Source organism: Balaenoptera ricei, chromosome 2 (genome assembly GCF_028023285.1).
Source record: "Balaenoptera ricei isolate mBalRic1 chromosome 2, mBalRic1.hap2, whole genome shotgun sequence".
NCBI lineage: Eukaryota > Metazoa > Chordata > Mammalia > Artiodactyla > Balaenopteridae > Balaenoptera > Balaenoptera ricei.
In genome coordinates, this window is record NC_082640.1 from 103,867,085 (window position 1) to 103,893,072 (window position 25,988).

The 25,988-nt window shown below is 45.9% G+C and overlaps 1 protein-coding gene across 4 annotated transcripts; it reads left to right on the plus strand.

The window, feature by feature from the left end:
- Positions 1-6: 6 nt before the first annotated feature.
- Positions 7-22,881, plus strand: RHOV (ras homolog family member V). Of its 4 annotated transcripts, XM_059913590.1 has the most exons (6): positions 7-59; positions 848-960; positions 19,994-20,077; positions 20,530-21,075; positions 21,277-21,335; positions 21,535-22,881. In XM_059913590.1, the coding sequence occupies exons 4-6, from the start codon at positions 20,868-20,870 to the stop codon at positions 21,976-21,978; spliced, it is 711 nt and encodes a 236-aa protein (XP_059769573.1). In that variant the 5' UTR covers positions 7-59; positions 848-960; positions 19,994-20,077; positions 20,530-20,867; the 3' UTR covers positions 21,979-22,881. The 4 variants fall into 4 exon arrangements, with proteins under 4 accessions (XP_059769573.1, XP_059769572.1, XP_059769576.1 ...); XM_059913589.1 differs by lacking the exon at positions 19,994-20,077; XM_059913593.1 differs by lacking the exon at positions 19,994-20,077 and having other exon boundaries at positions 31-59; positions 820-960.
- Positions 22,882-25,988: the final 3,107 nt, after the last annotated feature.

Consider the following 25,988-nt stretch of genomic DNA (forward strand, 5'->3'; position numbering starts at 1 on the left):
GGGTTCTCAGACGCCCACGTTTGCTCCCGCAGGAACGTCGCGAGGCCGGCCCCTGGGAGGTGCGGTGAGGACTGCGGCGGGAGGGCGGGGCCGGGGTGGTGGTGATGTGGGGGGCTGGGCAAGGCCTATCCCGCTCTCGAGGGGAGTCGGGTGGGGGAGCGTTGCACATGTCCGAGCTGTAGACACGCTGGGTGGTGGGCGGGCCCCGCTGAACACAAGCCCCTCCCTTCTGGACCCTGCTGCAGTTCCAGGCTTTGACACCAGGAGGCAATGCCAGCTTTCTCAAACCCCCTTCCCCCACCCGCCCAGCACAATCCAGCCCCAGACAAGGAGCGGGTCCCCAGCACCTTTCAGGCCCAGGCTTCCCTCCCTCAGAAGACTGCTCAGCCTCTCTGTCCAGCTCCCGCTCCCACCGTTTAAAACAGCCTGTTGGGGACTTCCCTGGCGGCGCAGTGGTTAAGAATCTGCCTGCCAACGCAGGGGACACAGGTTCGATCCCTGGTCCGGCAAGATCCCACATGCCACGGAGCAACTAAGCCCATACGCCACAACTACTGAGCCTGCGCTCTAGAGCCCGTGCTCTGCAACAAGGGAAGCCACCACAATAAGAAGCCTGTGCACTGCAAGGAAGAGTAGCCCCCACTTACTGCAACTAGAGAAAGCCCGTGCACAGCAACGAAGACCCAGTGCTGCCAAAAATTTTTAAAAATAAAATAAATAAATTTTTTAAATAAATAAATAAACAGCCCGTTGCCCTAGGTCCCCAAGAGAACCTCCCGTTCTTCAATCTAATCGCCATCTTAATCCTACCTTCACAAGGCACTGGCCTCTCTTCTCCCACATCCAGGGGCCCACCAGTTCCAGAAAGTGGCAGAGCTGGTGGCTTGGCCAGCAGGAAGCCATGCTCGTGACGTGTACCCAGGAACATGGCCACAGCGCTGTGGGAGCACGCAGGAGCGGGTAAGAAATGCCTGAAAAGCCTGGCAGGAACGAGAGACAAGAGATGTTGGAGGCGGGTGGGGAATCCAGAGCGGCGGAACAGCGAGGGTTTGGCTACAACTGCTGTTGGGTTTCCCTCTTCCACCGGCCTAGGCGACCCAGACGGAGTCTGTTCCCTTCCGGGGCCCATGGGCCGTGCTACCTCGCTAAAGTGAAGGCTCTAGGCCAGGATCACCGCTGTCCTGGCTTTAACGGGTAGCCCGAGAGTAATGACTAAGCGCACCTCCTGTATTCTCAAAAGCGTCCAGGTGTGCACCGTACATTGTGTGGTTATGCTTCTCTTGCCGAACTTTCCTGATAGGCGCAGAGGACTGGACCCTCACCAGCCCTCACCGCAGGCTCTCTGGGCCTGCAGTGGCCCCGGCCTGGTTCGCGGTCCAACATAACTTCTCGCTGCTCCCGGGTCGGCTTCTCCCGCCCGAAACCTGCGGCCACGACGCGGCTGTACCGCCAGGGGCGCTGCGCGGCAGGCTAGGTCCCAAGAGTGAGGGTGCCCGAGCTGGGAGGTAGGGAGAAGGTTTCCGCCCTGGGAGTAGTGATCCCAGCTTGGGAGCTGCTCGTGCGTAAGGCTCCACCCCAGATCACCTGCCGACTGCATTTAGGGAATTACAAATAGGTCCAGACAGAGGTCAAATAACCAGAAATACCTTTTCTGAGTTACCGACGATGTGCCGAGCACCACACTAAGTTCCTAATATTCATTGTTATTTCATCTTACCTTCACGCTAATGCTATGAAATAGGCACTGCTCTTTTCCCCACATTATGAAACCGGAAACTGAAATTCAACATGGTGGAGCAATTTGTCCAAGGTCATGTGGCCAGGAAGTGGGGAAGCCAGGAGGCAATATTCAAATCCAAGCAGATGCTGAAGGGTTCACCACCACACTCTCCATGATGCCAGTACAAGCTGAGGGAAGGGGTATACAACTGGATCCTCAGGTCTGGACTGTGCAGAGAGAGTGTCCCCCCTGCATGGAGTGGTTAGCATAGGAGGGGTGTCTCAGGGACACAGAATCCTTCCAGCCACCTCCTCACTGTCCCCAGAGTCTCCCTCTTGGTTCCACTGCTCTCTGGGATGTATGGGGTGGGATCTAAGTGGGCCTTGCTTGCTACAGATTCAGTACATACTCTCTGTTGAGTTGATTACAGCAGTTTCCCCCCACATACTCATTCTTTAATGTTAGGCTGGACTTTGGAGTAAGAGTCAGAGACCAGCCTTCTTATTCCTGCCCAGTCACTCAGTAGCTGTGACACTGTGTGCATTTGATGCTCTTAGCTTTGGTCTCCTCATCTACAGAAATAGATATAATGACACCTAGTAGGTCTGTGTTGAAGAGTAAATGAGGCGATCTAGGTGAAAGCTCCTTGCGATAGCACAATCCAACATAGAGCATGTGTTCAATAAACTCTAAATATGGCTTTAATCTGACAGTGGACTCTCAAGTCCACCTTCTCCATGAAGCCTCCCTGGACCACAACTTCTCCCTCATAACTGCTATGGCTTTCCTTGCATCGATCTCTACTGGCACCTAATTATGAAGCATGGGCATTTTGCTTTTACATAACAGAAGCTGACTGAGGGGAATAACTCAAACATTCCTGAGCACCAGAATACAGAGATGCCTTAGGGAACTCACAGCTGGAGATACAGATCCACCAGCTCTGACCCCTCAAAACCCATGTGGTAGTTGCCATGAGACAGGTAAGGGCTGACTGCTGGGCCAGGGAGGGAGAAGACTGGTGTATGAAAGCTGATGAATTTGAGTTAAGACTTGAAGTGCGTGTATGATTTCCAAGGGTAAAAAAGGGAAAGCATTAAGCAGGCCTCAAGAAAACCAAGAGCAAAGACCTGTAAATAGTGTGATGTTGCAGGTGGGTATGGGGGGAGCTGGAGCATTGGCAGTAGGGCAGTGGGAGAAATGGGACCAGTTGTAGCCACATTGTGAAAGCTATTGAATGGCCATCAGAAGGTTTTGGCTGGGGATGAAACCATCTGATGTGGGTTCTGGAAAGATGGGTGGAGGCTTGGGTGGAGTCCACATCAGAGAGGATGAGCTCTGAGGAGACATTTCTGAGGAAGGGCCACTGAGCTCAGTGTCAAGTTAAACACTGGGGGGAGGGAGGCCAGGGAGGAGGCCAGTGCAGGACTGCTCTTGAGACACCTGGCAGATGGTGTAGTAACAACTTTGGGAGGGGAAGGAGCTGGGGGTGGGGTGGGGCAGAGGTCACATGATTGAGCTCAGTCTGGATGGTTGCACTTGAGGCCCCTGCAGGGTATTTACTCCAAGAGACCCAGCACCTGTGAGGCATTCACTAACTAATTGTTTATTAAACAACTGCATGAATGAGCTTTCTCATGCTTCAGTTTCTAATCTGTAAAAGGAGAAAAATCTACCTTGTAGCATTGTATTATAGGATACTATGCAAGTCACTCTGTGCCTGCCTAAAGCTAGAAAATGCTCAATACAAGTTAACTATAGTAGTAATTGTTGAGGGAATGAAGACTTGGACCAAAAGAAATGATTTAATTGACTCAAGTGAGTAATTAGTTTGTCTTTTTCTTTTCATTGAAAAATAGTCTACATTCTTTTTTTTTTTTTTTTTTTTTGGCCCTGCGGCATGCGTGATCTTAGTTCCCTGACCAGGGATTGAACCTGTGTCCCCGGAGTCCTAATCACTGGACCACCAGGGAATTCCCCAAAAATAGTCTGCATTCTTTATTCTACTTCAGAGTATCTGAGACTGTTTCTGACTAGGAAGCCTTAGGCTGATAGTAGATCTGATTTTTTTTTTTATTGAAGTATAGTCAATTTACAATGTTGTGTTAGTTCAGGTGTATAGCAAAGTGATTCAGTTATACATATTTTTTTCTCAGATTCTTTTCCCATGTATTGAGTAGAGTTCCCTGTGCTATATAGTAGGTCCTTGTTGTTTATCTATTTAATACATAGTAGTGTGTATATGTTAATCCCAAATTCCTAATTTTTCCCTCCCCCCTACATTTCCCCTTTGGTAACCATAAATTTGTTTTCTATGCCTGTGAGTCTGTTTCTGTTTTGTAAGTAAGTTCATTTGTATCATTTTTTTAGATTCCACATATAACTGGTATCATATGATACTTGTCTTTCTCTGATTTACTTCACTTAGTATGATAATCTCTAGGTCCATCCATGTTGCTGCAAAGTAGTTTGGTGTTTTTTTTAAATTTATTTTTGGCTGCGTTGGGTCTTCATTGTTGTCCGGGGGCTTTCTCTAGTTGCGGAGATAGGGGGCTACACTTTGTTGCAGTGCGTGGTCTTCTCATTGCACTGCCTTCTCTTGTTGCAGAGCACGGGCTCTAGAGTGCAGCCTCAGTAGTTATGGCTCACGGGCTTAGTTGCTCCGTGGTATGTGGGATCTTCCCGGACCAGGGCTTGAACCCGTGTTCCCTGCATCGGCAGGTGTATTCTTAACCACTGCGCCACCAGGGAAGCCCAGTAATTACTTTTTTTAAAAGAGGTTTTGTTGTTGTCGTTGTTGTTGTTGAGACTTTCTTTTTTTAGAACGGTTTTACATTTATAGAAAAAGTGAGAAGATAATGGAGAGTTTCCATAAACTTCACATCGTTTCCCTCATGAACATCTTCCATTAGTATGGTACATTTGTTAAAATTCGTGAACTAAAATTGATACATTATTATTAACTAAAGTCCATACTTTATTCAGATTTCCTTAGTTTTTACTTAATATCTTCTTTCTGTTCCAGGATCCCATCCAGGATATGACCTTATATTTAGTCATCATGTCTCCTTAGGCTCCTCTTGACTGTGGCAGTTTTTCAGACTTTCCTTGTTTTAGGTGACCTTGACAATTTTGAGGAACACTGGGTAGGTAGGATGCTCTCTATTGGAATTTGTCTGATATCTTTTTTTCATGATTAGACTGGGGTTATGGGGTTTTGAGAGGTAAAGTACCATTATCATGACATCATATCAAGGGTACATATCATCAACCTGACTTATCACTGTTGATGTTGACCTTGATCCCCTGACTGAGGTTTGTCAGGTTTCTCCACTGTGAAGTTACTCTTCCTCTCCTTTCTAGACTGTACTCTTTGGAAGGAAGTTACTATGCACAGACGAGACTTAAGGAGTGGAGATTTGTGCTCACTTGAGGGTGAAGTACAAATCATTTGGAATTCTTCTGTGTGGGAGATTTAGGAATTTGTTTATAAATTTAATTTTTTATTTTAATCATATATATGATTAAATATATGTGTGTGTGTGTATATGTGTGTGTATATATATATGTATATATATATAGAGAGAGAGAGAGAGAGAGAGAGAGAGAGAGAGCTGTAAGACTTATTAAGGAAACAGAGCAGTCCTTTGCCTCATACCCAGTTAAACTCCTCATCAGGTCTGTTCTTATCTCTCAGTGCTGATCTAAGGATATTCCCAAGATGCACCCCACCCCTCCAGACACCTGAGTATTTGGTTTTAGGTGTTTGCTCCCTCCGGACTGGCTTCTTCCCTGGTACCCCTCCCCTTGCCAGGATCAGGGCCCCTCCTGGGTTCTCCCTCAGCCCTCTGTGCTGATCACCCCACATTATGATCGCCCTGCATTACAACTGCCTAGTAACTCCTCTCTCTCTTTCTTTCTCTCTCCCCCTCTTCTCCCCCCACCACCTCTCTCTCCTCTTCCTCCATCCCCTCCTTCCCCTCCCCCCTCTTCTTCCTCCCCCTCCCACTGTCTTCCCTTCCCTCCCCCTCCCTGGGCCAACTGTGTACAGTATAAGCTCCCTGAAGGCAGGGACAGGTGACTTGCAGACCCCCTCCTGCCGCAGGGCTGGCACATTGTTGGCTTCTGCTAAAATATGCTGAAGGAAAGAAGGTCCTTGGCTCACTCAGAACACCTCTTTATAACCCTTTGTAAGAGGTAAATCTCTTCTTCTTCCTGTTTGATTCCCTTCCAGATGTTTCCAAAACTACCTAAAATAGTCCCGGTTCTCAAAAAGCCTTCTACCCTCCCTGTTACTGTCATTCCTTCTCTCACTGAGTGACAAAGCCCTGCCCAAGGCATGTATAGACTCAGCCTGCCCTTTTTCTTCCCACCACCTTCCAGGGTTGTGAAGACCCCAGAGAAGCCACCGGGTGAGAGGGGATAGGACACTTTTTTCACCTCTCTAGGTGGGAAATGAAGGCATCCTCAGGTCAGTGGTCCTCAAACTGGGGTTCACAGGTCCCTAGGGGTATGGAAGGCATCCTCAGGTCAGCGGTCCTCACACTGGGGTTCACAGGTCCCAAGGAGAGTACACCAAATAGTTTTAAGGGAGTAAGTGTCCAGAGTTTCCCTGGGCCAAAAGTGAACAGCAGGAGAAGGCCCCTGGGAGCGAGGTCATATCCCCTTCCACCTCCCCTGCTCCTAACTCTTCAGAAGAAAAGTGCACCACTCACCCAACAGGATGGTGAAATGGAAACCACCCCACCCCATGGTACATTGCTTCAGAGCATAAAAATCTGCCAGGAGCCCTGCAAAGAGACCACTGGAATTATTGTTGGTGTTCCCACAAAGAGAATAAAGACCAGGTGACAAGAAAACATTGAACAGTTTCTAATTTGCTAATTCGAATACGATTTGAGAACCTATTCAAGTTTTAGCTAACTGAAAAAAAAATTGCTAACAGAGACTTCCCTGGTGGTACAGTGGTTAAGAATCCGCCTGCCAATGCAGGGAACACGGGTTCGAGCCCTGGTCTGGGAAGATCCCACATGCCGCGGAGCAACTAAGCCTATGTGCCGCAACTACTGAGCCTGCGCTCTAGAGCCTGTGCGCCACAACTACTGAGCCTGCGCTCTAGAGCCTGCGAGCCACAATTACTGAAGCCGGTGCACCTAGAGCCGGTGCTCCGTAACAAGAGAAGCCAGCACAACAAGAAGCCCACGCACCGCAATGAAGAGTAGCGCCCGCTAGCCACAACTAGAGAAAGCCCCGCGCGCAGCAATGAAGACCCAACACAGCTAAAATAAATAAATAAATAAATAAATAAATAAATAAATAAATAAATAAATAAATAAATAAAACATCATTAAAAATAATTGCTAACATTTTTGGCATATAATTTGGAAGGGAGTCAAATAATCAAGTAACATTGCTATACCAAACCTTCCATTCCCATCTAAAGATGTATGTGAACAAGGTTTCTCTGCACTTACATTAAACAAAACAAAACAAAAAAGTAAGAGAATTGATGCTGAACTTTGTCGCATTCAAACATTCTATCCATGAATGCATAAACTAATTGAAAAGAAAACCAAAAAAGCCTGATGCATCTCATCAAAAAATGTATTTCTTGTATAATTTTACTTTATGTGTAACTATATCAAAATGTGTAATATATTTATGTTTTGATGAGTTGAATAATTATAATGATAATTTAATTGAAAAGAAAACAATGTTAAGACTTAGAGCCTCAAAGTCACCAGATATATAACATTATAATGTTAAAAAATGTATATACTAATTACACCCAATTAGGATAAAGTACCAATAAAACTTTCAATCATAACATATGTTACAGTAAGATTGGGAGCACTGAAAGAGAAAACAAATAACATAAACTTTCCAACTGTTAAAGTAGAGCTTGTTCACATTATTTTAAATGGATGTGTTAGAATATCAAGCTCCTTTGGTATTTTAGATTCCAATGTGTATATGTAAAAGAATGAGGTCATAGTTTTATTTAAGCGTTACTATTCACAGTACGCTACAAGTGGCGTTCTCTGCAGCTATGTGGTCTTAAGATGAAAAGTTTTAGTTGTCAGTACCTACGGTTTTATACACTTCTAGGGAGTCTGGGAGTCTTGGTGGGGTGCATGCTTTGGACCAGCACCACCTCGCCAGGAGCCCCTCCCAGGCTGGCCGTTGCCCTCCCCACCACCACCCTCCCGGGCTGTTTCTCCAGACCCCCTTCTTCTCAGGATATGGAAGCTAACTCAGCCAGATGCTGCTGAACAAGTCACCTGGCCCTTCTGAACTCCTCTCATTTCCTCAACTGTAAACGGTGAGGGTAGAACTAGACCATCTCTAACAGTCTGTAGTTCTCTGAAAGCCAAACCCTTCTCACAGTCCATTTAGAGACACTTGGGGACAGCGCCCAGGGAATAATGGCTTTCAGGGCACTGCCTCCAAGCCAGTTTCTATGCTCCTTATCTATCCCTTAGTCTAGGATACATTTCAAAAGATGCCTTAACCAGGAAGCCTTCTCTGATTATGTGAAAACCAATAAAATCTAACAACCAGCCCTCATCCTGCCTCCAACCTTATAGATCATAAGACCTGACACACTGTAAGTACTTGGGAAGTGCCTGCTGAGTTAATGCATGACTTGACACATTAATGTGCATTTACATCACGCCGTCACACTGCATATGTCTGAATAAAACTTGCCTCTGTACTCATCCACGTGGCCTCTTGCAGAAACTGTTTTCAAACTTTTAAAAATAATGAGATTTTTACATTAAGAACAAGAGTAACAACACAACAACAACAGTAAAATCCAAACTGTTCAAAAAGACCACCAGTATGTAGTGTTGTGAGGCTGTGAAGCAACGTGGAACCCATTGCTGGTGGGAATATAAAATGGTGTGACCACTCACAGCCACTTAACATGCACTGACTTTATGACCCAGCAGTTCCATACCTGGGTATTTACCTGAGAGAAAGAAAAAATATGTCCACACGAAGATTTGGACATGAATGTCTATAGCAGCTTTATTCATAATAGCCCCAAACTGGAAACAACTCAAATGTCTATCAGTAAGAGGGACTTCCCTGGTGGTGCAGTGGTTAAGAGTCCACCTGCCAATGCAGGGGACATGGGTTCAATCCCTGGTCCGGGAATATCCCACATGCCGCAGAGCAACTAAGCCCGTGCGCCACAACTACTGAAGCCCTCGTGCCTAGAGCCCATGTCCTGCAACAAGAGAAGCCACTGCAATGAGAAGCCCACGCACAGCAACGAAGACCCAATGCAGCCAAAAATAAATAAATAAATTTATTTTTAAAAATGTCTATCAATAATAGAATAAACAAATAGTGGTACATCCATACAATGGAATACTATTCAGCAATAAAAAAAGAACAAACTAGCCTTACATACAAAAGCATGAATGAAACTCAAAAATGGGCTGAGTATAAGAAGTGAGACATAAGAGAGTACACAGAGCATGTTTCTGTTTATTTGAAATTCTAAAACAGGCAAAAACTAAACCTTAGCGACAAAGCTGATCAGTGTTTGCCCTAGGACCTGGCATGGGGGTGGAGGATTGACTAGAAAGGAGCAAGAAGGAACTTTTTCGGGGAGATGGAAATGTTTCGTATCTTGATTGTGGTGGTGTTGATTATGTAGGTGGATACATTGGTCAAAACTCATTAAATTATATACTTAAAATGGGTGCATTTTAGATGTAAATGATATCTCAGTAGAGTTGATTGCGATATCAAATTTTAAAAAGATCTCTGCCCACGGGACTTCCCTGGTGGTCCAGTGGGTAAGACTGTGCACTTTCAATGCAGGGGTCCCGGGTTCAATCTCTGGTTGGGGAGCCAGATCCCACATGCATGCTGCACCTAAGAGAGTCTGCATGCCACAACTAAGAGGAATTCCACATGCCAGAACTAAGAGTCCACACACTGCAACTAAAGATCCCGCATGCCACAACTAAGACCTGGTGCAACCAAGATAGACAGATAAAGAAAGAAATAAATATTTTTTTAAAAATAAAAATTAAAAAAATCAAAAGATCTCTGCCCAAATGTCAGAATGGATATTTGAGTTTATAAGACAAAAGACAATAAAGCAATAGATAACATGCTTTGTAGCCCATAATTCTTCTCTTTTTTTAAAATATGTTTTTAAAAATTGAAGTATAGTTGGTTTACAATATTGGGTTAGTTTCAGGTGTACAGCAAAGTGATTCAGTTATGTATATATTTTCTTCAGATTATTTTCCATTATAGGTTATTATAAGATATTGAGTATATTTCCTTGTGCTATACAGTAAATCCTTGTTGCTTATCTATTTTATGTGTAGTAGTTTGTATCTGCTAATCCTATACTCATAATTTATCCCTCCCCCCCTTCCCTTTTGGTAACTGTAAGTTTGTTTTCTGTGTCCATAAGTCTGTTTCTGTTTTGTATATAGATTCATTTGTACTATTTTTTAGATTCCACATATAAGTGATTTCATAATATTTGTCTTTGTCTGACTTACTTCACCAAGTATAATATTCTCTAGGTCCATCCATTTGCTGCTGCAAATGGCAATATTTCATTCTTTTTTATGGCTGAGTAATATTCCATTTGTGTGTGTGTGTGTGTGTGTGTGTGTGCGCGCGCGCACGCGCACGTGCATGTGTGTGTATACATATATCATGTCTTCCTAAACCATGTCCGTTGATGGTGTAGCCCATGACTCTTTTTTTTTTTTTTCCAAGATTTATTTATTTATTTATTAAGGCTGCGCTGGGTCTTAGTTGTGGCACACTTGATCTTCGTTGTGGCATGTGAACTCTTAGTTGTGGCATGCATGCGGGATCTAGTTCCCCGACCAGGGATCAAACCTGGGCCCCCTGCATTGGGAGCATGGGGTCTTACCCGCTGGACCACCAGGGAAGTCCCCATAGCCCACCGTTCTTTTTTATTTATTTATTTATTTATTTATTTATTTATTTATTTATTTATTTATTTATTTATTTTTGGCTGTGTTGGGTCTTCGTTTCTGTGCGAGAGCTTTCTCTAGTTGCGGCGAGCGGGGGCCACTCTTCATCGCGGTGCACGGCCCTCTCACTATCGCAGCCTCTCTTGTTGCGGAGCACGGGCTCCAGACGCGCAGGCTCAGCAGTTGTGGCACACGGGCTTAGCTGCCCCGTGGCATGTGGGATCTTCCCAGACCAGGGCTCGAACCCATGTCCCCTGCACTGGCAGGCAGACTCTCAACCACTGTGCCACCAGGGAAGCCCCTAGCCCACCATTCTTAAGGGGAGGACTGAATAGGGGTGGTGGTGGAGCGACAGACGGGGTTCTGCGATCCTGGCTCTGTCTTAGCCGTGAGGCCTTGGGCAAGTCACTTAACTTCAATGGAGACTCAGTTTCCTCACCTATAAAGATAATAACAACACCAGTGTATTAGTATGATGACTTTTTGTGTTCCCTATCTGGGTCACAGAAGAAAAAATTCCGAATCTACCTTATCTGACAAATTTATATTGTTCAGTCTCAGGTGGAGCCATGACTTCATCTGAAAAAACTTGCCCTGTCCCAGAGGAAGATAATTATAACACTAGTGCACCCTTGCAGAGCAGTCTCTCTGTACAGGCACTATTCTGAGCATTCTCCATAATTCATTTAATCCTCACAACATTCTATGAAGCAGGTACTATTTTAATCAATCCCATTTTACAGACAAGGAAACTGAGGCCCAGAAAAGACAACAGTTATTAAGGGACACAACCCGGATACCAACCCAGGTGCTTTGGCCCAGAGCCCACGCTCTTAACCGTCAAGCTATCTTGTCTCTTGTTAACAAAAGCATAATTTGCAATAAAGGCAGGGAAAGGAAGTTGATTGAGAGATACTAGCTTTATACAAACTTAAATGTGAACAAAACCCAGTACCTTTCTATCAGCACTTTTACAAAAAATAGTGAAAGCTGATTTCATGTTGGTTTGGAAAATCCTGCTCTGTTTCTAGTTTCAATTGCTGTGGTCTTTCTGAAGAGCAGGCTGTACCTACTAACAGGAGGAAAAAGAGATCTAGTTAGGGAGACCAGCCCTCCTGGGTTTAGCACTGAAAGTTCTGCGTCCCAGGATACCTCCTAGTCCTGGTCACCCTAGGCTAGCTGTTCGCCAGTGAAATAACCCCGAAGGAAAAGAAAAGCTGTGATGTGACCTGGATTGGGCTCCTGCCTCCCTCTCCAGCTCATTTCTCACCACTTTTATCCTCGGCCAGGCTGAGCTAGTTTTAGTTCCAAAATGGACCAGACTCTTTCCCTTCTGGGCCTGATTCCTGCTGTTTCTTCAGGCTGTTTCCAAGCCCTCTTTGCTTGGTTCACACTCACTCCAAACCCAACCAGACTGATGGAGTTCAGCAGGTACACACCGATGTGGCCACACCAGTTGTTAAAATATCCACTTCCAGGACTTCCCTGGTGGTCCAGTGGTTAAGAATCCGCCTTCCAATGCAGGGGACGCAGGTTCAATCCCTGGTCGGGGAACGAAGATCCCACATGCATGCCGCAGCTAAGCTCACGTGCTCTAGAGCCCATGTGCCGCAACCATGTGGCCAAAAAAAAAAAAAAAAAAATCTACTTCCCTGAGTGTGCCCCTCCCCATCACTCTTCACCAGGAGCCAGCCACTAAAGGGTTAATATCAGACACACTAGAGATCTTCTAAAAAGCTGCTCCAGCACAAGGACTAGCATCTCTCTGCAGCCATACCAGTTGCTAAACAATGTAAATATCATCCCTGATTAAAACTATGTAAAATGCGAATTTATATAAGCAATGCCAAGAAGAGAATTTAGATGTCATTATTAATTGAATGCTTGTTTATTGGGTCCTCTTTTTGTAAGGTTGCTAATGTTCATAATGATCATCCTCATCATCAAAGGAAAACACGTACTCTAGGGTTAACCCCAGGGAGTTGAGTGGACCTCGGTGGTCTCAGGCCCCAACTTCTATTCAAGAGGAGGCTTTGGGCCAGTGGAGCCAGTCTTTGAGGAGAAGTAACTGAGGATTTGGCTGAACCCAGGGCTTGGCCATTTGGACAAGTGCTTGTGACATCAGGGAAGGTGGGGCTGCCTGCCTATCAGTCTCTTTATCATTTGGCAAATCATGCCTCACCATTCATTTATTCATTCCACAAAGAGTTAATAAGCTCCTCCTAAGTGGGATGCCACTGGACTGGGGTAGTAAGAGCCAGAAGTTGTATGAGACCCTCCCTGTTCCCAGCTGCTTGAAGTATATGATATGCACACAGGAAATACATAATGTTCTCAAAGTGAGAGAAACAGACAAGGAGTTTAGAGAAGGGAGGTTAATGTAGGGTAGAGCAAGGTGGGGGAAGAGATGAGGCCTGTTTTGTTCATCCATGTGCACTCAGCACTTTCCACAGTGCCTGCCCCACAGTGGGTTCGAAAAGAACCTCATGGAATGAAGGAATGAATGAGAACAAACTATTCATAATCCTGCCATTCAGAGGTAGTCACTGACATGTTGGTGCATTTCCTCTTTTTTTCTAAATATAGGACAAATATATTTTTTAATTTCAGTAACTTTTTAAAATTTATTTATTTATTTTTGGCTGTGTTGGGTCTTCATTGCTGTGCGCGGGCTTTCTCTAGTTGCGGTGAGCAGGGACTACTCTTTGTTGCGGGGCGCGGGCTTCCCATTGCGGTGGCTTCTCTTGTTGCGGAGCACGGGCTCTAGGCGAGCGGGCTTCAGTAGTTGTGGCTCACGGGCTCTAGAGCACAGGCTCAGTAGTTGTGGCGCACGGGCTTAGTTGCTCCGCGGCATGTGGGATCTTCCCGGACCAGGGATCGAACCCATGTCCCCTGAATTGGCAGGCGGATTCTTAACCGCTGCGCCACCAGGAAAGCCCAGTAACTTTTTTTGGTGTAAAGTAACATGTTCATTGTAGAAAAAGGAGAGAAGATGATGATAAAGCAACATAATATTAATTGCTAACATGTGTTAAGTGTTCATTATATATCAGGCTTTCCACCCAATGGCAATGACTCTCCACATTTTGGTCTATGTCCTTCATATAGGACTCTCTTTTATTCTAACTGTACACTTAAAAATAAATACTTGGGCTCAAACTGTTTATATAATTCTGTATCATTTAACATTATTTTTAACATTTTCCTACATCATTGGAAGTTCTCTTAAGGATTATTTCAGTGGCTATTTATCCCATCCTGGGGGTGTACTGTAATTAGAAGCTGTGGGATGCCAGCAGGGACTTGTACAGTCTACCTGATGGCGAACAGGGATTCACTATAGGTTCTTTAGTGGGAGGGTGACGGAATAAACTTGTCTTAGGAAGACTGAGCGCACTAGAAATGAGCAAAACAAAGCCAGGGAGGCAGGCAGGAGGTGATTCTTTGGGCACGGGATGCCAAAAGGAAGAGGGGCGTCAAGTACTTCATGAAAAGGACTGAGGACAGAGGAGGATGGAGAGGAGGGAGTCCAAGTGCATTGGGAGGTTTGGAGACTATTCGGCTCCAACTCCTTCCAATTCATTAGCTTGAGAGAATTGTGCTACGTGGTCAGAAATCAGGAAGTTAGAAGGGGAACTCTGTTAATGAAAGAAGAGGGGAGTTCTTTTACATGAACGTTTTTAGCTGGCAACTCCTGAAGGCAGTTAAAAAAAAGAAAAGAAAAAGAAAAAAATACTGGCCAGGGCTTGAGTGCAAAGTCTGGGCAGGAAAGAGTTGTCTGAGGGGGGCAGTAGCAGTTGGGATCCGGTAGATGGAGACGGGGTGGAGAGAAAGGCAGGGAGAAGCAAAGGCTAAGTAAGGCTGGATGCGGGGGAGTGGGCAGGGCAGGGCCGAAGCCCTAGAGGCAGCCTGATCCTAGAGACAGATGGCATGGAGGGGCTGGAGGGTTGACTATCAAGATCCTGTTCCCTTGGCACCAGGAGGCTGACTCAGCCCAGGCCGCTGACTTTGCCGCCAACTCTCTCCCAGGACACAAGTACACCGAGTAGAGAAAAACCCAATTAATTAAATGGAAAGCTTGGTGAGTGTGCAGTCTAATTATTGTATTATCATCAGTATGTTGGTAAATAAGCAGTGTTCTTCCCAGGTTTATTGAAGTATGGTGGACAAAGAAATTAAGTGTTAGATATAAAATTCTTTTTCTTGCATCCTCTTTTTATTTCAAAGCTTTCTGACCTGCCCATTGAGTCTCTGGGCTCCTTCTGAATAGCAGGCCTGATTCGGAAGCTTTGGAGTGGAGTATGCAGAAGAAATAGAAAAAGGCTACATGAGGTGCATTTCACTCACAAAGAGCCTGTGCATTGAACTTTTTGAGTAAACTCTTTCTTTTTTGTTAATCCCTTTTTCAGCAATAGGAAAATCACGGTGGTGGGGTACAGATAGATTTCTTTTGGTTTATTCTTATTGAGTTGAGGTTTTGCTGTAGGTATTCCAATGTATGCAGTAATTTTAAATAAGATATGGGCTTAACAGAAATGCCTAAGAATTTGACCACACCTGAGTGTGAACCTGTGGATTGCTGGTTCTGGGACTGTCTGCCACTTACTAGCTTCTTTGATCTTGAGGCTAGTCCCCTAACTTCTCTGGGCCCCTGTATACTCCGCCCAACACCCCTCAGACACCCCAGCAATTGCACTTGGGTATCATGTGAGATAGGGCAAACTAAAGCACTTTTACAAGTCTAAGCTCCATACACCTTGTGTTGGACACTTTGGAAACAAAATGTTATGACTGCCGTGATTCAATGTCAGGGCCACGTTTTAGTTTTGTTTTTGTTTTGTTTTGTTTTTCCGCTAATTAAAACTATTTTATTAATCTTACACTCTCCCTAAGCTAGCTAATTTTTTTTAACTTAGGACTTAGGTTTTTGGGTTTTTTTTGATACAGTTGACATACAACATTATGTCAGTTTCAGATGTACTACATAGTGATTTGACATTTGCATATGTTATGAAATGATCACCATAAGTCTAGTAACCATCTGTTGCCACACAGTTATTCCAATATTATTGACTGTATTTCTTATGCTGTATATTACATCCTCATGGGTTATTTATTTTACAACTGGAGGTTTGTACCTCTTAATCCCCTCAGTATTTCACTCCCTGCCACCCTCCTCCCTTCTGGCATCCACCTGTTTGTTCTCTGTAATTATGACTCTCTTTTTATGTATTTTTTGTTATTTTAAAAAATATTTATTTACTTATTTGGCTGCACTGGGTCTTAGCTGCAGCATGTGGAATCTAGTTCCCTGACCAGGGATTGAACCCAGGCCCCCTGCATTGGGAGCGTGGAGTCTTAGCCACTGGACTACCAGGGAAGTCCCTATTTCATTTTGTTTTGTTTTTTAGATTCTACATATAAGTGAGGTCATACGGCAGTTGTCTTTCTCTGTCTAACTTATTTCACTTAGCATAATACCCTCTAGATCCATCCATGTTGTGACAAGTGGCAAGGTTTCATTTTTTTATGGCTGAGTAATATTCCTTTGTACATATATACCATATCTTTATCCATTCATCTATCAATGGACACTTAGGTGGTTTCCATATCTTGGCTACTGTAAATAATGCTGCAATGAACATTGGAGTGCATATATCTTTTCGAATTATTGTTTTTGTTTTCTTCAGGTAAATACCCAGAAGTGAAATTGCTGGATCATATGGTAGTTTTATTTTTAATTTTGGGGGGAACCTCCATACTGTTTTCCATAGTGGCTGCATCAATTTACAATCCAACTGATAATTCACAAGTGTTCCCTTTTCTCCACATTCTCACCAACATTTGTTATTTGTTGTCTTTTTGATTATAGCCATTCTAATGATTGTGCTTTTAATTTGTATCTCCCTTATGATGAGTGATGTTAAGCATCTTTTCTTGTGCCTGTTGGCCATCCGTGTGTCTTCTTCAGAAAAATGTCTATTCAGGTCCTCTGTCCATTTTTTAATCGGGTTTTTTTTTTTTGGTTTTTTCTTCGTTGAATTGTATGAGTTCTTTGTTTATTTTGGATATTAACCCCTTATCGAATATATTGTTTGCAAATATCTTCTGCCATTCAATAGGCTGTCTTTTTGTTTTGTTGATAGTTTCTTTCGATGTGCAAAAGCTTTTTAGCTCGATGTAGTCCCATTTGTTTATTTTTGCTTTTGTTTCCCTTTCCAGGAGACAGATCCAAAAAAATATTACTAAGACCTATGTCAAAGAACATACTGCCCATGTTTTCTTCCAGGAGTTTTATGGTTTTAGGTCTTATATTTGTCTTAATCCATTGTGAGTTTATTTTGTATATGGTGTGAGAAAGTAGTCCAGTTTGATTCTTTTGCATGTAGCTGTCCAGTGTTCCCAACAGCATTTTTGAAAAGCTTGTCTTTTCCGCATTGTATATTCTTGCCTCCTTTGTTGTAGATTGCTTGTATAAGCAAGGGTTTATTTCTGGGCTCTATATACTCTGTTCCATTGATCTAGGTGTCTGTTTTTGTTCCAGTACCATACTTTTTTATTATTATTTTTTTAATTTTTAAAATTTATTTATCATTTATTTTTGGCTGTGTTGGGTCTTTGTTGCTGCGTGCGGGCTTTCTCTAGTTGTGGCGAGTGGGGCTACTCTTTGTTGCGGTGCGTGTGCTTCTCATGGCAGTGGCTTCTCTTGTTGCAGACCACAGGCTCCAGGCGCGTGGGCTTCAGTAGTTGTGGCACAGGGGCTCAGTATTTGTGGCTCACAGGCTCCAGAGCGCAGGCTCAGTAGTTGTGGCGCACGGGCTTAGTTGTTCTGCAGCATGTGGGATCTTCCTGGACCAGGGCTCAAACCCGTGTCTCCTGAATTGGCAGGTGGATTCTTAACCACTGCGCCACCAGGAAAGCCGTTTTTTTGTTTTTTAATACACTTTATTTTGGAACAGTTTAGATTTACAGAAAAATTGAGAAGATAGCACAGGGTTTCCCTGTATCTCACACCCAGGTTCCCCCATTATAAATATCTTACATTGTATGGTACATTTGTCACAATTAATGAACCAGCATTGGTATATTATTATTAGCTAAAGTTCATATTTTATTCAGAATTCCTTGGTTTTTACCTAATGTCCTATTTTTCTTCCAGGATCCCACCCAGGATACCACATTACATTTAATTGTCATGTCTCCTTAGGCTCCTCTTGGCTGTGGCAGTTTTTCAGACTTTCCTTGTTTTTGATGATCTTGACAGTTTTGAGGAGTACTGGGCCAGCATTTTGTAGAATGTCTCTCAGTTGGAACTTTTCCGATGTTTTTCTCGTGATTAGGCTGGAATTCTTCAGAGGTAAAATGTCATTCTCATCACATCACATCAAGGGTACATACTATCAACTTGACTTATCAATGTTGATCTTAATCTTGATCACCTGCTTGAGGGAGAGTTTGTCAGGATTCTCCACTGTAAAGTTACTTTTTCCCCCACCCTTTTCAGACTGTCCTCTTTGCAAGGAAATCACTATGCACAGCCTACAAGAGTGCTGGTTTACACTCCTCCTTGAGCGTGGAGTATCTACATACATTATTTGGAATTCTTCACAGGAGATTTGGCTATTATCCCCCATTTATTTATGTATTCAATCATTTATATCAGAATAGACTTGCAGCTATTTATTTTATACTTTGGGTTATAATCCAATACTGGTTTATTTTGTCGCTCCAATTGTCCCAGATTTGGCCTTTGGAAGCTCTTTCAGTTGGCCCCTGTGTCCTCTAACTTATCTCCACCTTCCTGTTGTTTTGTTTGTTTGTTTAGCACTTCCTTACTTTCTGTGCTACAAAATGTTCCAGGCTCATCTTGTATATTTCCTACTCCAATCCTAAAATCAATCATTTCTCCAAGGAGAAAGTCAAGGCGACGTTTTAGTCTTAGCAAATGTGTATCTGACTGGAAGTTGGGACAGATAATCCATCAGGTGGGCAGGAATAAGACTCAAGCCACCCTCGGGAGGGGACTCTCCCAGCAGCAGCAGCCAGAATTACAAGCCCTTAGCTGAGAAATAGATGACTCACCAGCTCCCCAGGTTGTCTCCTCCCTCCCCCTCTTGCTGACAAGACTGTCCCGAAACGAGCTCCGACAGAGCGACCTAGGTTAGAAAGTGTCCCCACCCAAGGGGCCAGCGAAGAATGGCCTGTTGCAGGCCAAGTTAGGGCTTTAACCATGGCCAGCTGATACCTCCCCCATTTGTGTATTTGTGTATTATTTATATCCCTTCTACCTGCAGAAAGAATTAAACAGGATTACCCTCAAATTTCAGCTACAATAAAACTATTAAAGCTTGTGTAAAAGGACAAGAGTGCTGTGAAGAAGAGCATTTGTGTGTGTGTGTTGTTTGGGGTGTGTATGTGTGTGTGTGTTAATTTTGTCCCAGACACCTGGGCTGAGGCTACTTCCCTAGGTTCCCTGAATAACAGATTGCTAGCACCGGAAGGACTTTAAGAAATAAATATGCTTCACCTGGCATTTTATAGGTGAGATGGAGCAAGTGATTTCTCAGGAATCACACAGCTAATGAGCTGAAGAACTAGGAATACTGGGACACGTCTCTTGATGTCTAGGTCTTTTCAAATCCCCATTCTTGCCTCCCTTTCCAGGAGAGCAAAAAGAATAGCTTTTAGACCTCCTGGGTGATACAATGGCAAGACAACACTTTGAGGCTTCTTTCACTTGCTAGATGAATAAACTTATGTGGATGTGTCTGAGAAGTCATTGGGAGCTATAATTAGGGGTTATTAGCATCCCCAGACACTCGGACATAGGGAATGTAGGATGCAGACATTGGGATGCAGAAGTGGATACTGGGGATCCTGCCATTTCCCCACAGTCAAGCTTTAAATGGTTAAATCAGCAATGTTCTAGTTGTCCTCAACTTTTGACCAACAGTGGGGGAAAAAAAGAAAAATAAATAAAAACCAGGGGTCCTGAGACTTTTTTCAAGAGATTTAGAGATTTTGACTTAGGGATTTTTATACTACCAACTGTTTGAAAAATTGGATTATATCTTTTCTTTAATATTCACTGCCCTATCTGCCTCCCAACACTCTCCCTTCAACGACTCATGAATGAGGTGTTTTTAATGATCTTTGTGTAGGCTGAGATCTTTGTACAGGCTTGGAATTCAGAGAAAGGATTCTGGGCCTGGTGTCACTTGGTGTGGCTGCAATAAAGAGATGAAATTAGCATCAGGCTATTTTTCACTTGCTCTCTTGGTGACCTTCTTAGGGCTACCTGGGATATCATGTCTCTGTCTGTAAACTCCTTCTAAGGCAAGGACAGTGGGCGGCCCAGAACAGCATCAGAAAATAGGTAATTACTATGTGCTTTTGATGATGATGATGATAAAGATAATATTAGGAACTTTGGGGATTTAGAAAATATTCAATTGGAGGACTGTCCTTGAAGATCCTCCCCAGCTAGCTTCTCCAGCACCCTGAGTTCCTTTAGAGGAGCAGAGTGAAGGTGTTTAAAGCCTGCCTTCAGGCTGAGTCTAGAGGAAGCTCTTCGGTGGAAGGGGGTCGTTAAATTCCTGCCTGCTGAGTTCACGCCTGAGTTTAACTTCTGCCTCTTCATGATCTCTATATTTTAAAAAAATCATTAATTAATAAAATTATTATCCAGACTTTTTTATACTCGTACAAACATATGTCTAGTTTTTTGTTTTAATTTGAACAAAGTTTAATTTGAACATGCTGCATTATGTGTTCTGCAATTTGCTTCTTCCTCCTAACAATAAATCCTGGATATCTTTCTCTGCCAAGATACCTAGATCTGCCTCATTTGGGCGAGTCTTTGTCCTCGTACCTGTGTGATTCTCCGAGCGTCAGTTTTCGGCCTGCCTCTCTTCCTCCGGGTGTGACAGATTGCCTGACCTCTTGCGGTGCGCTGCAGAGGGAGGTCCTGGAGGAGGCCTGGAGGGTGGGCGGGGCCCGAGGCCGCACAGGACATGCAGATGAGGTAGGCGGGGCCCCCACATATACCCGTGGGTAGCTGCTGGCGGTTGAGCCGGGTCTCGGCAGATTTCAGTCAGAGGCAGACTACGGACCCTGCTTCACCGAGCACAGCGGAGCCTGGTCCCCGGCTGTCCCCGGAGCGGGCCATGCCCCCGCGGGAGCTAAGCGAGGCCGAGTCGTCCCCGCTCCGGGCCCCGACCCCTCCCTCGCGGCGGGGCAGCTTGTCCCCAGAGCTGGGCATCAAGTGCGTGCTGGTGGGCGACGGCGCCGTGGGCAAGAGCAGCCTTATTGTCAGCTACACCTGCAATGGGTACCCCGCGCGCTACCGGCCCACAGCGCTGGACACCTTCTCCGGTAAGTTCAACGGCCCCGGCGGCCGTGTGGCCGGGGGTGGGGTTGTGCACCGGGGGCTGGGGCTGGCGCCGAGGCGCGAGTGCACAGAAACCGCCGGGGGGGGGGGGGGGCTGGCGGGAGCAGGCCCCGAGGTGGCGCTGGTGAGGCCTGGTGGGATCCAGGACGCTCTAACTCAGACTTTCCCCTGACCCTCCTCTGCAGTGCAAGTCCTGGTTGATGGAGCCCCGGTGCGCATTGAGCTCTGGGACACAGCGGGACAGGTGAGAGAAGTCGGGAGCGGCCTTTGCTGGTCTGGGGTGAGGTGGGCTGGAGGCTGGGAGGACCCCAGTTCCATCAGGAATGGAGAAGGCCTTGGGCCCTTAGTTACTGAGTCTCAGTCTCCAACCTCAGGTGACAAGCGGATTCCCGCGTCCAGGGGCAGGGAATAACGCTACTAATGGCCTGGCCTTTCCATCCCAGGAAGACTTTGATCGCCTTCGCTCCCTCTGCTACCCGGATACGGATGTCTTCCTGGTCTGCTTCAGCGTGGTGCAGCCCAGCTCCTTCCAAAACATCACAGAGAAATGGCTGCCAGAGATCCGCACTCACAACCCCCAGGCGCCCGTGCTGCTGGTGGGCACACAGGCCGACCTGAGGGACGATGTCAATGTACTGATTCAGCTGGACCAGGGAGGCCGGAAAGGCCCCGTGCCTCCACCCCAGGCTCAGGGCCTGGCTGAGAAGATCCGAGCCTGCTGCTACCTGGAGTGCTCTGCCTTGACGCAGAAGAACTTGAAGGAGGTGTTTGACTCGGCCATTCTCAGTGCCATTGAGCACAAAGCCCGGCTGGAGAAGAAACTGAACGCCAAAGGTGTGCGCACCCTCTCCCGCTGCCGCTGGAAGAAGTTCTTCTGCTTTGTTTGAAGAGCTGTGGCAGCAAAATTATCAGTAGGCCAATGGCCACAGACTTCTAGAACCTGGGGCACGGAGCCTTTGAGGGACCTGCTGGCAGGGCCAGGCCACCTCCATGGGACTCAGTTCCCATCTGAACACTGTGGCGACACAGCCTGCAACTGCCCACTCTTATGTGCCAGGGTGAGCCTAGGGCCTGGAGGAGGGACGGCTCTGACTTGGATTTCTGTGGATTTCTCTGACTTGGATTTCTCCAAGTACAGAGAAATCCCAGTACTTTGATTTTCATGGGATGATCCTAACGGTGTCAGCTGCCTCCAAGCAGTTTGGGATCCAATACCCAGTTTCTTATCATGGGCCCTCAGGTCAATCTGGCCGAATTAGGACCCCTCCTGGTGGTCCCCACCCGCTCCTTGGCACAGGGGTGAGGAAGAGCCTGGGGAACAGCTGGGCATCTTGGAGGGCTGGAAGGCGTCCGGCCCTGAATTGGAGAGAAGTTTAGGATGGATTGGGTAAGACAGAGGTCAGTGAGAGATTGAGAGGGATCCGAAAGTAAAGGCTTGGAGCCTTGGGACTGGAGGCAGGCTGGGGAGGAGGAGGCAGACGAGAGGGCTAGGCTTGGAAGGAAGAAGAGAAAGAAGGAGAGCAGAGAAGTGGGGCAGCTGAGGAGCAAGGCTGCCACCTGGGCTGTCCTCAACCCCCAGGGCCAGGGAGGGTAGGGCTGGTCCCTGGGAAGAACTGGGTCTCAGTGCTCCCTAGGCACTGCCCAAACTGGCTAGGCCAGGAGTGGGGCAGGAAGTGAGAGACAAGGCCCAGCAAGAGGAGGGGGAGGAGCTGCAAATTGGAGCCTGAAGGAAGAAGGGGCTTTCTCCAAGGTCACAACCTAGAAGATAAGGCAGTGTGGAGTCTGCAAATAAAGCCTTAAGTTTCTGAAGCTGCTGTCTCGGTGTCATTTCCTGCAGGGGTCAGCACATTGGTCCCTCAAGGCCCAACAGTTTGGATGGAGGCAGGTTGGGTACCAAAGGAATGAGGCTAGATCGAAAGGTGCGGGCTGGACTAGATGGGACAGTGTGATGGGAACTGGACTGGGGGGGGGGGCGGGTTGGGAGCTCCCCACTTGGGGCTTAGCTGGTTCCCAGGAAAGCTAGCGTGGGAAGCAGCCTGGAAACGGGTTTCCCCAGGTGTCAGCGCCAGAGCTGCTTTCCCATGACCTCACCAGGCGGGTGGTGCCCCTCCCCTCTCCCCCTCCCTTCTAGAGTACAGTGCTCAGCGCTGGGCTCTGGGGCAATCCTGAGCCTTCTAACCTTCCTGCTCTGATCCTTCCAACAGTCCACAGGGCCCAGGGTCTCAGGTTGGGGTGGCCCCCTGGTTCAGACCCTGAGCATGAAGGGACCCCCATATACAGCTTAAACCTCAACCACTGGCCAAACTTCTTGGACTTGGGTTGGTTGGACCCAGTCTTCAGCCTTAGCACTCAAAGTCCACATAAGGACCCAGTGAAGGTCAGGATGCCAGTTGTCAACAACTTAAATAGAAGATTGGTCCCAGAAATCCTTTGAGAGTGAGCATTCATTGATTGAGGACTTGGAGGGGAGCAGGGATCCAGAGAACATTCCCTGGAATTGGAGCTGGAAGGAACTTTAATGGGCACATTTGGGGGCGGGGGGTCACCACTTTATTTTACCCATAAGGAAAGAGAGGCTCAGAGAACAACGGTAATATCGCAAGTGAGATATTATTACTAAGTGGCTACAAGAGCACTTTGCAAACTCCAGAGTAGGTACATGGGTAAGTGTTATTTGTGTGGAGAGGTGTTTCCTGGGACACCTGGAACACCTGCTAGGCAACTAATGGGCCAGGTGAGCACTCTCTCCCTGCGCAGCTCCCTCGGCAGGAAGTTGTGTATGTGAGAAAGAGCATGGCTGAGGGACAGAAACCCTAGCCAAGTGAAACCTCAGATAATCCCCAAGTTTAGTTTTAGCCAAGACTGTCCAGCTTCTGTCCCACCTGGGCCCACCCCCCAGAACTCCAGCCACCTGTCTCCTTTTGTCCCCTTGCCCCCTCAGGTGGAGGTGCTGAGCTGCACCACGGCCGCCAGGCCTTGATGGGGGTCTCACACCCTTGCTCCGTGGCCTGCCGTTACCTCAACCCAGCCTGACACACTCCCTTCCTGGTTCAAGTTCAGGCTCTAGCAGCAACCATGACCTTAGGCAATTTTTTTTTTCCTTCTCTGTGCCTCAGTTTCCTCATTTGCAAAATGAAACACTCAAGACTCTGGATTAGAGGTTTTCAAACTGCTCCAAGGGGACTTAGAGGTGCCATGGGTCAGGGGAGGAAGCCTCAACAGGTGATCTTTGGGCCGCCCCACCTCCAACTTCTTCCCTAATTCTCTGATGGTACCAGCACATCCATGTCACTATGTCTCCTCTCCTGCTGGGTCACTGAGCCTTGTCAGCCTCGCTCCTACATCTCTGCCACTGCCGCTTCCCACTCCAGTCCCCCTAGCGCTGCTTCCTTATCCTCTGGCACCTCCCTGACTCAAGACTGTTACTACCTCTCATTGCCTGCAATGAACTCCCAGCTTCTCATTTCAGTACTCAGGACCTCAAATCTGACAAGAACCCGGACAAGCCCAGCTTGTCCCAGTGATCCCCACTCCCTGATCCCCAATAATTTTTTACTTCTGACTCCAAGTCTTTGCTTTTGCCAAATCCTCTAGAAAGTGCCCCCACCTCCACACCCCCCAATCCCCCAGATGCCCTGTTTCTCCTTTAACCATCTTCCAATCAATACTCCCCTTCTCCAGGACCTGTATTACTGTCCGCACTGCTCTCTTGGCACATTGAAGGGACACCGAATTTGGTCACATCTCTCCAGCTAAACAGAGGAAAAGTCCCACTCATGCCCATGTGCGCCCACAGGGTCTTGAGCTCAGGCAATGTTTGCTGCTGGCCATTAAGTGCCTAAGATAAAAAAGCCAAGCAGTGAGCCCTGCAGGGGATCCTGAGGATAAAGTTCATCTCCAGGTTTGTGTCACTGAGGCCTGAAGACAGCCCTAAAAAGCAATGGCTTGCTGGAAAGGCCCTCTGAGGCATGGGGGCCCAAGCCCATGCAGAGCAAAAAGGATTTACCTCTGGTTCCAAAACCATTGTCTCATTCTGCTTCTGTTTCTCTCTATAATGCGGCCTCTCTCTACTTTTCTGGGGCTGTTTTTACCTCTTTATCTCTCTTTCATTTGCCTCTTTTCCCCTGCTTTCTCTGCTCTTGAATCTAAATTTAAAGGAACATTGATTATATTAAATGGATAAAAGTGTATGTTTCTTACATATACAGTCTTACATTAGTGCTTACTAATGTAAATTATTTTTAATATCTCTTTAACCAACTCTTAGCTGATTTTTTAAAATGTCTATTTTCTTTTTCCATAATGTTTATAGAAAAATTGGAAAATCTGAAGAACTAGAAAATTGAAAATGTACTAACAGTCTTTTTTTTTTTTAAGTTTATTTACTTATTTTTGGCTGCATTGGGTCTTCGTTGCTGCACGCGGGCTCAAGCTACTCTTCATTGCAACGCGCGGGCTTCTCATTGCGGCGGCTTCTTTTGTTGCGGAGCACCAGCTCTAGAGTGCAGGCTCAGTAGTTGTGGTGCATGGGCCTAGTTGCTCGGCGGCATGTGGGATCTTCCTGGATCAGGGCTCGAACCTGTGTCCCCTGCATTGGCAGGTGGATTCTTAACCACTGCGCCACCAGGGAAGCCCAGTAATAAGATTTTGATGTACTTCCTTTCAGTCTTTTCTTCTACGCATATTTTTGAAATATTTCTTGTGATTATGCTGTATATACAATTTTGTATTTTGGGGTGTTTTTTTGTTTGTTTAAAATTTTAACCGTTTTTTCGTGTCATTATTAACTCTGACCAGAATCTGTAACCATATATGTATGTTTGTTTACTATTTCACCCTGACCATAATTTCTTCAACTAGATCCCCATTTGGGGGCAATTAGGTTGTTTTCCTTTAA